This window comes from Ascaphus truei, chromosome 16 (genome assembly GCF_040206685.1).
Source record: "Ascaphus truei isolate aAscTru1 chromosome 16, aAscTru1.hap1, whole genome shotgun sequence".
NCBI lineage: Eukaryota > Metazoa > Chordata > Amphibia > Anura > Ascaphidae > Ascaphus > Ascaphus truei.
This window is the reverse complement of record NC_134498.1, coordinates 34,131,066-34,144,005: the sequence shown is the minus strand read 5'-3', so window position 1 is coordinate 34,144,005 and position 12,940 is coordinate 34,131,066. Positions and strand designations below refer to the sequence as shown.

General features: G+C 43.5%; 1 protein-coding gene across 7 annotated transcripts in view; it reads left to right on the top strand.

The window, feature by feature from the left end:
• The window catches only part of IL13RA2 (interleukin 13 receptor subunit alpha 2), a 45,081-nt gene that overhangs the window by 2,556 nt on the left and 29,585 nt on the right, over positions 1–12,940 (top strand). For 3 of the 7 annotated variants that reach the window (XM_075573120.1, XM_075573117.1, XM_075573116.1), the window contains exon 3: positions 6,450–6,602. In XM_075573120.1, the coding sequence (XP_075429235.1) occupies positions 6,450–6,602 (153 nt within the window). The other 4 variants (XM_075573121.1, XM_075573118.1, XM_075573122.1 and 1 more) reach the window with 4 other exon arrangements.

Genomic DNA, 12,940 nt, shown 5'->3' with positions numbered 1-12,940 from the left:
TGTAAATATTAAGAGGTGTAAATATTGTACCCAGTGGAAAAAAAATTACAAGCGTTATTACCCAATGTTAAGTTTACGGGCTGGGATATTTGGCCCAAATCCCGATGCGAATTAACGCAGTCTTGAATAAATGCGTTCATTTATATATAAAATGTCATACATTGAGAGTTACCTCTCGTTTTCAAGTATGTCCTGGGCACAGCGTTATGATGACAGATACATAGTTATATTAAGTGAACAGGGTTAATGACGCAGCATCACAATCATATTTCTATTCTAGGCTTCTTCAGGTGTGAAGGAAGGGCCAACCCGGGATTGCGTGAGCTTCGCAGAGATTGCGGAGGAGAGGAGCGGTGAGAACGCTGTCGACCCCTGATCCCTGCCCAAACTGTGTTGTTTCATGCTTTTATATGATTGACACCATGTCCTCTCTTTCTATGACTGCTAAGGGGTTACATGCAACACCATTGCCACTGATTTGGGACACGCTTGAAAGAATGCGGATTAAGTGAGTATATCCCCGTAGAACATATGCTCAGTCACAATTCTGGCACCGGACATATTCCACCCCGGTCTTCCTGCCTAAATGACACCCTGGATGTCTTGTGATCCCTTTGGACAGTCAAATAAACAGATAGTGATCCCATACTAGTATACTGCCTGCATGGGATATCTCATAAACATGTTACAGCTCCAAATGTTATGTCTACTGTCTTCTGGTCGCGATAACACTGCAGTTCTACAGACTCTTTACAGTCTATGGGAGATCGTAACTAAGTGTTGAGAATTTAAACAATATTAAAGAATGCATTTGCAGCATACGCCTATTAGCGTCAATAGAAAGGGGGTGAGAGAAGAGGAAGGGGGAGAGGGGATGAGAGAGGAGATGAGGAGGGGAGAGAGAAAGGGGATGAGGAGAATCTACTTGAGTGTTACATATGATATCGCACAGTGTTGGGCTATATCAGTTTTTTTTCCTCTTTATATAGCCACAGTCTCCATCGCCTGATCTAATTCATCTGCGCCTCCGGATGAGTCCAACTTTTGCTACAGTTAATAGTTAGTTCAATATATTTTCACCCTAACAATGGATAAGTGGCTTTTTAAGGTTGGTGTAAATGCTACAACTGATACCTCATCAAATGATGGCCCATCCAAAAAAAGTACAAAAGTGACATAACATTGCTGAAAATTCCAGAGCACCTGGATGTGCAAATGGAATCCTCAAGAAAATATAAAGAAGAATATCTTAAACTTGGATTTTCTTGGACAATGATTAATCCTGAGCAACGACCACGGTGTGTGTTATCCTCGGATATCGTGGCCGACGACAGTATGAAACCAACAAATCGCACGCGCCACTAGGTAACCAGGCACTCGGAGCACAAAGATAAAGATATTGCCTTTTTTAAGCGACATGAAGAATCACGGAAGGCAAGTGACATGAATAAATATGTGACAGTATCGCCAAAGGCTCATAGGGCATCTTATGAAGCGTCTAAACTCATTGCAAGGACAATGAAGCCATCTAATATTGGTGAAACTTTAGTACTTCCGGCTGCAGTAAAGATGTGCGAAATTATGCATAGTGGCAAATATGATAAAGCCTTAAAAACTATTCCGTGGTCTCGTGACACAGTAAAGAGACGTATTATAGATTAATCGAAGGCTGCGGTCCCAGTCACTGCTACAGCGCACACCTCGGCGTGCGCTGTGCGTGTAAGCACCGCCCCTCAATGGGGAAGGGCCCAGTACGCACCTTCACGCTGAAGGTGCAGCCGCGCCGTACTGCCAGGTTTACATTTGAGTTTAAACCTTGCGACGGAGGCGTGGCCACGCCCCCGCCGGCGGTTCACCCAATGAGGGCGAACCAGCCGCGTGGTGTGATGGCCACGCCCCTGCAAATCCCCGACCACGCCCCCTCTCGTCGCAAGCTCCCTCTCTCCTGGAGACCGCAGATCGCGGTTAGCGCTGTGCACGCGCCGCCCCCATTCCACCCCCCCGCCGGGCGCGCGTGTCAGTCACTACTGGGACCGCAGCCTAAGGACATTGAAACACAACTGTTAAGAAATCCCCACATTGCATGACACATCGTGAAGTTCTTGCTGCAAAAAAACCTTGAGCCCGAAGCAAAGGAAGTTCTTAATGATGCAATAAAAATAGTGAATTTTATTAAAGCTCACCTTTTACAGAGCAGGTTATTTTCACTTTTCTGTAAGGAAATGGGCTCACAATATGATAACCTCCTTTTGCATACAGAAGTTAGTTGGATCAGGGGTGCGCTAACTGGGGGGGTGGGATTTTTTGGGGGGGTGCGGCTGTTGCAGAGGCCCATCGCTCTTCCCCAAGGCATTTCAATTAAATGCCGGGGGATCGCGCAAGGCCTCTGCAACCTACTTTACCGGGATTCAGAAGCCTTGTTGTGCCACGGCATCAAATGACGCCACGGGACCATGTGGCATGACATCACGTCACATGGCCCCACGGCGTCGTTTCACACCCGCAGCCATGGCGATGGGGTCGTGTGACGTCACCTGCGGTGTCATTTCACGCCGGTAAAAAAGTAAGGGGGGGGACGCAAGCACCTGGGGGAGCAGGCAGGGGGGCACAGCTCCAAAAGCTTGCGTTCCCCTGAGTTAGATGGTTATCACGGGGAAAGATTTGTCGTCGAGTCTTTGAGCTCAAGGATGACTCCAACTTCACCTTTCAGATCACAACCCAACCTTGGCTGAAACATTCTGCAACGAAAGATGGCTTCTAATTTTGTGTTACCTCCGCGATATTTAAAAAAAAAAAAGGAATGGCCTGAATTCATCTCTGCAAGGAAAAAATAGTCATATTTTCACAATGGGTGTAAGCATTTCTGCTTTTTAGCAAAAGCTCACACTCTGGAAGCTTAAATATGACACAGGGCCTTGCGAAATGTTTCAATGCCTCAGCGAAGTCTCTAATGCTAATCGAAAGTCAGATTGATTTTTGTTATAAAAACCCCACCTGGAAAATCTCCACCAGAATCTCTCTGAGAGGTTCCGGGACTTACAAACAGGGGAGCACGACTGGATGCGGAATCCTTTTGACGCAGATGTAGGAATCACCCGCCTACAAATTACCGATCAAGAAAAGTTGATAGTTATCAAACAACTCCACGTTAAAAATAGAATTCAAAGCGAAAAGCCTTACAAGTGTTTGGGTCTCTGACGAAAGAATATATCCAGATATTTCTGCAAAGACTATTGATGTTCTCTTGCCTTTTGCTTCAACTTATCTGTGTGAAGCTACTTTCTTCAAATTAACGACTTTAAAAAGCAAAATGTGTTCCCGTGTGGATGTGGAACAGTAGCTAAGAGTAACAGCCTCTGGAATAACACCCAGGATGGACGTCCTTACTGCCGGGTCTCCAGCTCATCCGTATCATTAAATCGGCAATACCACCCCCCCACTCCCCACCCTTTTTTTTTAACATTCTTTTTGTTGTTGGGTTAATATAATTTATTTTAAAATGCAATGTTTAACTGTTTTAAAAATGTTGAAATATGTAAGTATTTATACGTATTTGCATTCACATTTACATTGTATGCTGTTGAAATAAAGTTGTTGTTTTTTACGTGTGATTTTTTTATTTCATCAGGCGGGGGATTGGGGGGGCGACAAATATCATGGATAAAAGGGGGGGGGCTCGGCATAAAAAGTTTGCTCACCCCTGCGTGAATCCCAACTATTCGTCTCATTGGACACAGAGTTTTTTTTTTATGCCTAATAAAATTACCACTTGTGTGCACATTCACAGACAGGTACGCAACCCTATCCTTCCCAAATTATTTGTTAGCACACAGCGTTTCCACTGCAGCCAGGGATTCTGGGTAATGACATGCAAATGAGCGCTCACAGTGAGTCATTTTTTGCTTCTGGTCCATTATGCCGAACAAACCTATGTTATGTACGTGCAAGTAATGTGCTATCCTAGTTTCTTACACTCCAGGGCACCAAAAGCTTTGCAATTAAGAGGAAATTCCCATAACATGCAATGTTTACAAAGCTCATTGGGAATATACTGTTTGTCATCACATCCCTGAGTCACACCTCCTGTCCTACTCATTCTAAAAATCAGTGCTCGTCAATCATTAAAAGCTCAGCACGCGTTTCCTAGACACACACTGAAGGGATACTCTGAGTCAAGATAGTGTTAGGTAAGTGGCAGCACACTTTCCCTTAGGCAAATGCAGTACTATTTGGTAGAAGGTTTTTAAACTTGATAAAAGTAAAGTGAATAATAGCTTAAACGCAACAATTCTAAGAATGTAGGGAGCGGTATAAGAAGGAGGTCTAAATATACCGGAGACAGCAAGGTAAGGAGATTCAACGTTTCGAGCTAAAAGTGGACCTTAGTCGAGGGACTATTTTATACTGATAAGAAGGGCTTTTTTCATATTTGTAGTATTTGTTTCCCATATATTTGATATTATACAAGTGTATGGCATTGTTTGCTTTATGTCCTTTTTGATGTTCTATATTTATAATACAATGTGGCACCTATACTAAATTGGATTATTCTTTATTGTGACACGTCCCTCTACTCTTCATTTAGCTGCATTTGGGGCGCACGGGGCTGTCACTTGGATTTTGTGTCCCTATTGTTTGATTCATTTCCTATTTTGCCCCACAGCGACAGATGCTGGTAGGCAGATCATTCGTTCGAAGGTTTATTTAGGCGTCAAATTGAGCCCATTTTCTGGACGCCGAAAATCTCTAGCAAGTTTGCGCTGGCATAAATCTAGTAGATCACAGAAGGGTCAAATATAAAGACTTGGTTAACCATGGGTCTCACTTCTGATTACTGCTAGTGTACATGGAAAAGAGAAATATTCAAGCAGGGGTAGCCAACTGCAGTCCTCAAGAGCTACTGTATCAACAGGTCATGCTTTTAGGTTATCCCTGCTTCAGCACAGGTGGCTCAATCAGCGACTCAGTCTTCGACTGAGCCGCTGATTGAGCCACTTGTGCTGAAGCAGAGGTATCGGATTGGAGTTGCCTACCAGGAATGTAATAAATAGTCCCCAAATGCCAATGCTTGTATAGGATTTATTTATTTTTAAATAATATTTTAACTTGCTTATGCAAACATGCTGCGTGATTACGAAATGCAAATTCATCATATACATCTACTATGTAATTAGCCACTCGTATGCAATAATTATATAATGTTTTTATTGCCTCTAATCTTCACTGCCAAAAAGGGAAGAATTGCATTACTTTTAATAGTAAATGTGCATCAGGCTCCCGTACACGGAATATTTCTAAACTCGGACCCCAAAACATCTTCCGTGAGGCTGAGATTATAGTCCGCGCGATGGGAACAACAGTCTGATTCCCTATGAGGCCACCCATAGTGCGCGGGACCGCGCTAGCGATGTAGAGCGACCGCAAGACAAACTGTTTTTCACACGGCGGCCGCATCATGTGAACGGTTCAGCCAATGAGGGCGAACCAGCCTGGTGACGCCACCGCCACGCCTCCCTACCGCCTCCTCAATCGCAGAAAGCCGAGTTCCCCCATCGCTCGGGCGACGCCATGCGCTCGCGCTCCCCCACCATAATCTCAGCCCAAATCTATAGACTTTTCCCCAACTCTACTATGCTGATTTTAGACCCGGCTTGTGACTCAGAAAAAGTGCAGAGACAACTATTTGAAATTGATGATGGTTCTTACTGGGAACCACAATATTGTCTAACTCTAGGCACGGGTAAATGGGTAAATGTCTTTTGCAATAGCACCATTTAGTAAATCTGGCCCACAGCGTTAGATGTCATTGCGAACGGGAAAAACGTATTTCAGTTCAAATAATTTTAATTCAATATTCACATTATTTCTTTTGTTAACAAACTGAGAACTTCTTTTAGGGCGGGGGTGGAATTAGACATGCTGTGTTAGGCAAACTAGAAGGCAAAGTTTGCATTTGTGTTATTAGAATAGACCTTAAAAAAATGACAGACAGCATCTTTACCCTATCAATGTATCTGTGTTTAACCAAAACCCAATAGAAATGACGCAGCAGAAAGCACTTGGTGGGACGATATTAGAATGTGAAGATCCCCTATGAGTATCGTTGGTTATTATCACAGTTGAAAGTCATTGGGGGAACCATACACAATGTAACTGGTCTGTAGGAATTAGAATTTGCGTCACTGTTATGAGTTTCAAGTCCATGAATGTGGATGGCCATCGTGTATAAATAACCTCTGAATACTTATACTGAAGCATGTTTATTTCCATAAGAAAGATTGAGGATGTTTTTTTTATTTCATTTTCTTTGAAGTACTGTACTAGTATTGGGAACTTAAAATAAGCCATTTGTGCAAGTTATGTCATAGTTTCCTTGCATGTCTATCATTAAAGAAATAAATGGAATGGCTTACGTTTCTGACATTCTGTTTCTCTCTCGCGCGTTTCAGTTTGGAAGAGAGTCGTCTCGCTTAAGAAAATGTGTCACCCGACATGGAGCACGGGGAGTGGAATACGCAGAGGTGTGAGTTTCCAGTGGGTATATCAAAGCATTACCTATGCAACATTGTGTCTTACATGTTGGGCTTCAACGCAGATGATGGGTAAATATTATACTTGTATATAAGTCTTTAGGGATTCTGTTTTTTTGGGGGGGGTTTATTGTTTTGTAAAGTGAGCATTTATTTATTTAAAAAATGTTGCCAGTATTTTCATTATATTAATAAAATCACATGCTTATCAGTATTAACAATGAAGGAAAATTGAAATAGATTTGAATTTGGTGTTAACCTTTTTGTTTGGTTCCCTTACTCCCTTTGTATTGCCTGTGGCTGGGTCGTTACAAGAGGTGGAACTCAAGCCAAAATGATACTTCATTGTTTTTAACGGTTTTAACCAGAAGTCGGTGGTGTTTTTACAGTATTTTTCAGTTACACATTCAAACTGGAATCTCTCTTTGTCTTTACATTAATGAATAAGAAGATGCTTTTTCAGAAATTAATATCAAATCAATCATTCGGTGTGTTTATGTGACCTGTATAAATGACAGGCGTATCACTAATTTAATGATACTATGTGGGGAGGAGGTGTAGCCTTGTATTAAAACGGTAACATCTGGTTTCCATCTCCTTGTAGACTTAAAAATGTACAGTTTGTAGAAATGCCCCATTTGCAGGGGTTTTAGGCAGTTTGGTCCTGCATCTCTTAGTACCAATGTCTCAAGCCTTTATTCACCCCTTTTACCCCCCGTCCTTGAGCTTGTAATTTGGGAACCATTTTTGGGGAATTTATGAAGGATCTAAACATCTCATAGGGGTAAAAGCTGTACATGCAACTAGAGGCACATCCCCGTTTTGTTTTTGTTTAAAGAAGAAACTTGTATTATTGTTTGTTTATAAGGCACCACCATATTCTGTAGCTTGGAAAAGTAGTTTAATGAACTGGAATAACACACAAACAATTATTCAGACATAAAGTAACATTTAGGAAGAGGAGTCCCTGCTACGAAGAGCTTACAATCTAATTGGTAGGTAAGAAGAACATTCAGAGACAGTAGGACAGCATTCTGGTAAGTGTGTCTGCAGGGGCCCAAGCTTTATGTATCATGTGTATAGTATTAGCCACAGTGCTACTCATATGCTTCTTTAAGCAGGTGTGTCTTAAGGTGGACAGAGAGGGTGCAAGTCGGGTATTGAGGGGAAGGGCAGTCAGTGAGAAAGGTTTAAGGCTGGAGAGGGCTTTAGATACAAAATGGGGCTTTAGATACAAAAGGGGTAGAGAGAAGACCTCTCTGAGCAGAATGCCAGAGTCGGGATGGTGCATAGCGAGAAATTAGGGCTGAGATGTAAGGAGGAGTAGAAGCGTGTAAAGCTTTAAAAGTGAGGAGGAGAATTGAGTGCGAGATGCGGGATTTGATAGGAAGCCAGGTGAGTGAGATTTCAGCAGGGGAGACGCTGAGACAGATTTAGGAAAGAGTAGAGTGATTCTGGCAGCAGCATTTAGGATAGATGGTAGATGAGAGGCAGGAAGGCCAGACAGTAGGAGGTTTCAGTAACCGAGACGGGAGAGAATGAGGGCCTGAGTCAGAGTTTTAGCAGTCGAGCAACAGAGGAAAGGGTGTATCTTTGTAATATTGAGGAGGAAAAAGCGACAGGTTTTAGATACGTTTTGAATGTGAGAGGAGTCGAGTGTGACCCCTAGGCAGCGTGCTTGGGCTACTGGTTGTATGATAGTACATCCGGCAGTAATGTGGAAGGAGATAGTAGGGCCAGGTTTGGGAGGAAGTATAAGGAGCTCTGTTTTTGCCATGTTAAGTTTAAGTCGGCGGAGGGCCATCCAGGGTGATATCGCAGAGAGACATTCAGAAACTTTGGTCTGTATAGCAGGTGTAAGGTCAGGAGTTGAAAATGTAATTTGTGTGTCATCAGCATAGAGGTGATATTTAAACCCAAGGGATGTGATTAAGTCACCTAGAGAGAGTGTGTACAGAGAAAAGAGAAGAGGTCCCAGGACAGAACCCTGGGGTATCCCCACAGAGAGATTGATAGAGGAGGAGGATGTCTTAGCAGAGGAGACACTGAAAGTACGATGGGAGAGGTAAGAGGAGATCCAGGATAGAGCGTTGTTACGAATACCAAGAGTATGGAGAATGTGAAGGAGAAAGGGTGGTCCACGGTATCAAATGCTGCAGAGGTCGAGTAATATGTACAGAGTGTAATGACCTCTGTTTTTGGCAGCATGGAGGTCATTAGTTATTTTAGTGAGGGCTGTTTCTGTCGAGTGAGCAGTGCGGAAGCCAGATTGTAGAGGGTCTAGAAGAGAATAGGGGTTGAGAAAATGGAGCAAGCGAGAGAATACATGACGTTCAAGGAGTTTAGAGGCAAAAGGCAGGAGGGAGACAGGTCAATAGTTAGAAAGACAGGTAGGGTCAAGCATGCTTTTTTTGAGTAATGGTATAACTTTTGCATGTTTGAAGGAGGAGGGAAAGGTACCAGAGTAGAGGGAGGAGTTAAAATTGTGTGTGAGCGTAGGGGTTATAGTAGGAGCAAGAGGTTTTAGGAGAGTGGAGGGAATGGGGTCAAGAAGGCAAGTGGTAGAGGGAGAAGAGGAGATCAGCAGTGACACATCCTCCTCTGAGGTAGCAGAAAAAGAGTCAAGGAAGGCAGGGGGAGACTTAAGAAGCGGTGGAGGATGGGAGGAGGAAACAGTGGGGATGTCCTGATGTATGGATTACACATTTTCCTTAAAATAGTCAGCAAAGTCCTGAGGTGAGATGGAGGAAGAAGAAGCAGCTGAGGGTGGTCTGAGAAGTTGGCATGGGTTAGACTTGTGCGTATTGTTTAGTGAAGAAAAGTAGGTTTGTTTAGCTTGAGAGAGGACAGAGTTGAAACAGAATATCATAAATTTATAGTGAAGGAAGTTTGCGAGAGTGTGAGATTTCCTCCAGAGGCGTTCAGAGGAACGAGAGGAGGAACGTAGCATGCGCGTGTGGGAGTTTAGCCAGAGTCTGGGGTTAGAAGGGCGAGAACGGCAGAGAGAAAATGGGGAATAGATCAAGAGAGGAGGATAGGGCAGAGTTGTAGTTCCTGACCAAGTTGGCAGGGTCTGGAGCAGAGCAGAGAGAGGAGAGGAAGGAGCATAAAGTGGAATCAAAAGCTGGTAAGATAATAGAGCGCAGGTTTCTGCAGGAACGAGGGGTAGATGGAGATGGAGAAAGGGAGAAGCGAGAGAGGGAAAATGAGATGAGGTGATGGTCAGAGAAAGGAAAGGGGGAAATGGAGAAATCAGAGAGAGAAAATATTTTAGTGAAAACCAGGTCTAGGTAGTGGCCACCCTTGTGGGTGCTGGCTGCAGTCCACTGTTGAAGGCCAAAAGAAGAGGTTAGAGAGAGAAAGCGGGAAGCCTAAGGGATAGAGGGGTCATCAATGTGGCAGTGGAAATCCCCAAGGAGAAGAACAGGGGAGTCTGAGTCTATATAAATGTATTATCACTAAAGACCTAATAAATAAACTGTTGGATGAGACTCCTAAGAAGACAAGGAAAATGGGGGCTAAGGGAGGGAGTGGGAGGTGTGAAAGAGAAGGAAGGAAGGGGGAAAGAAGGGAAAGGATGGAAAAAAGAAGGAAGAACACATCTTCCTTTGATACATAATAACTATACAAATTGTGTGTGGATGGAAGAAGTGTGCTATATATGTTAATCATGTCTAGGTATGTAAAGGCACATATATTATCAGATATGTGCCATGCAGCAGAACAAAATCCGCCTCTCTTATGAAGGGCCACACATATAACAGAGGAATTGTGCAGAGAAATATAATGAATAAGAATAATATTATTATTAGCCCATAAGATTGTTTAAAAAAAAAAAAAAGCCTAAAAATAGTTCTATTTCAAAAAATGACTCCGATTCCATTCTACGTTCATCCCATCTGAAACATAAAGATCCAGTAAGCTTCTCTGCGGTCGAATAAATGTGAGGTTTTTTTCCCACCACGATCCTTCATGGTGTTTTTCTCAATCCCCATAAAAGAAAACTTCTTAACACCAGGGTGTGGATTATTAATCACTCACTCCTGGCCTTCGGGGGACACCTGTCTTATTTGTTTAGTGCACACGGAACACATCTGACTTTGCAAAATAATTCTTTTGAAGATCACGCTTTCAGCCACCTCTCTGTGGAGTGTACTGTTCATGTCATTAATATTGATCCTGTACTTGAGCACCCAGTCACCACATTTTTTTGTACATATTGCCGGAATATTCTGTGGGGGTTGCCCCTACATCAAGGATCTCTTTACAAACTTTTTATATTGAGTATTTTTGAGTCTTTTTTTTCTATCCCTCTGTTTTCATATACATTTTTTTTTTTTTTTTTTTTTTTAAATGGAAGGTACAAGTAATTCGCAGGACGCTTCTTCTGTACAAATGTAGCCGCCGGTATTCGACCACTTGCCTGGAAAAATACGTGGTCTATCTCACAGTAAGCGCTGCGAGATTTCTGCAGCCAGATTAATGGCCCATCGGATTAACACAGCGGGGGTCCCTGCGTTTGAATGGGACTCGCAGCCCGGTAGGATTCACACTGTGAGTGTACACTCGAGACCCTCCACTTGCTTTTTCTCCCGGGTTCCCCATAAGACATTTTCAATCAACAGTTTTATTAACTGTAATACAGAATATGTCGTTTAGCTCCTGACATGTGGATGGGGGAAGCGATATGTAGGGAGAACAACCAGAGCCCTGACAATTAGGGTCAAGGCTGTCTCCTGGGGCAATCCTGGAATTTGTTCTGAGGAGGCGTCGGCCGCATCACATGAGTGGTTCCAGCCAATGATGGCGAACCGCTCATGGCCACGTCTCCGCAACGCCTCCCTCCCACCGGCTCCATGGTATAATTACCATGCTGCTCAGCGGCAGCGCTGGGTGATGTCACAGAATAGCTCTGACGCCCTGCAGCATTTGGTATAATTGCCTAAGGGCACGAAACACGTAGGAGAGTTTTGTACCTCCTTTTATCAGCATGTTTTCTTAATAAATGAGCATTTTTTTTATTGCCACCTGACCCTGCCTCCCTTTTGGTTGTGCGCCGCTCTCTTGTTTTTCTACATTTGGATCCTGTTGTCAGCGGCTGCCACACCTCAATCAGAACTCCAGAAAAGTGTGAGCACCATGTCATTTCCCTTAAGACATTCCCAAGGAGGCGAGAGGAGTGTGGATTATTAGTCACTCGCTCCTGGCCTTCAGGGGACACCTGTCTTATTTGTTAAGAATACATCTCACTATGCAGAATAATTACTTTGAGATCACGCCTTCGCCCCCCTCTCTATGGAGTGTACTGTTCATTTCTTATGACGATCTCATTAATGCTGATCCTGTACTTGAGCACCAAGTCACCACATTTTCTTTTGTACGTATCACTTACTGCCGTAAGTCATCCCCCACTACCCCAACTCACCCAACTAACCTAACCCCCCTCTACAGTACTGATCATTAACGCAACTAGCCAAAGGTGGCTAATAGGACTAAAGGCCAATATAAAAACAATATACAATTATACCCCAAGCAATAAAATATTGTACAAAAATACAATTGGCCTCACTTTTGGCTAGTAGGGTTAAAAGCAAGTACTGTAGAGGTGGATTTTAAGTTTTTTTTAGGTGTGTGGGGGGGGGGGTTAAACACAGAGGCCTAAGGGAGTGGTTAAACCTTTCTATATCATAACGGTTGTACCTCTATGCCATACAATGGGTAGTAAGGTAGTTGGGGTATTTGTATTAACCCCTTGGCTACCTTAATAACCATGAAGGTCTGCATAATGCATGCCTTCATGGCCACTATGGCTTCCAAGGGGTTAATGCATAGGTCTTGGCGAATTTTTTTGGCCAAGTCCAGGATATTCACTTTGGCCTCATTTGCATGTTTTTTCCCAGAACCCTTAGCTGCAGTGGAAGCACTGTATGCAAGGAGATAGTGGTGAAAAGCAGGGTTGCGGACCTGTCTGAGACATGTGAATGTGCTCACAAGGGATATATGTGTTTGTTACATTGCCAGGACAATATAGGAAGGCAAAGTGGGCCACTTCAGCCCCCCGGAAGTTACGTCCTGCGTTAATGGCCTTCTTTTACACGTTCCGTGAGGATTTGGATTTTTAAGTGATTTATGGAATGATCTGGCTGTCAGACGTGGTGAACGACTGGAATGCAGCATCTCCCTTCTCCGTGGTGTGTCTGTGTAGGTTAATTCCGGTTTCAAGTATTGGCAGGTTACACCAACGTAGCATCCTTGGTCACATTTCCTGCATCGAATCATATTCCCGCATGTGCAGCAGAATGATCCTTTAACATTGAATGTGCTATGTTTGTGACCGGCTGTGGGATCTTGCTCAGTTTGCAGCGGGTTGTTGCATGGTCTCGTCCCATTCTCAGCATCCTAGAGTTCGT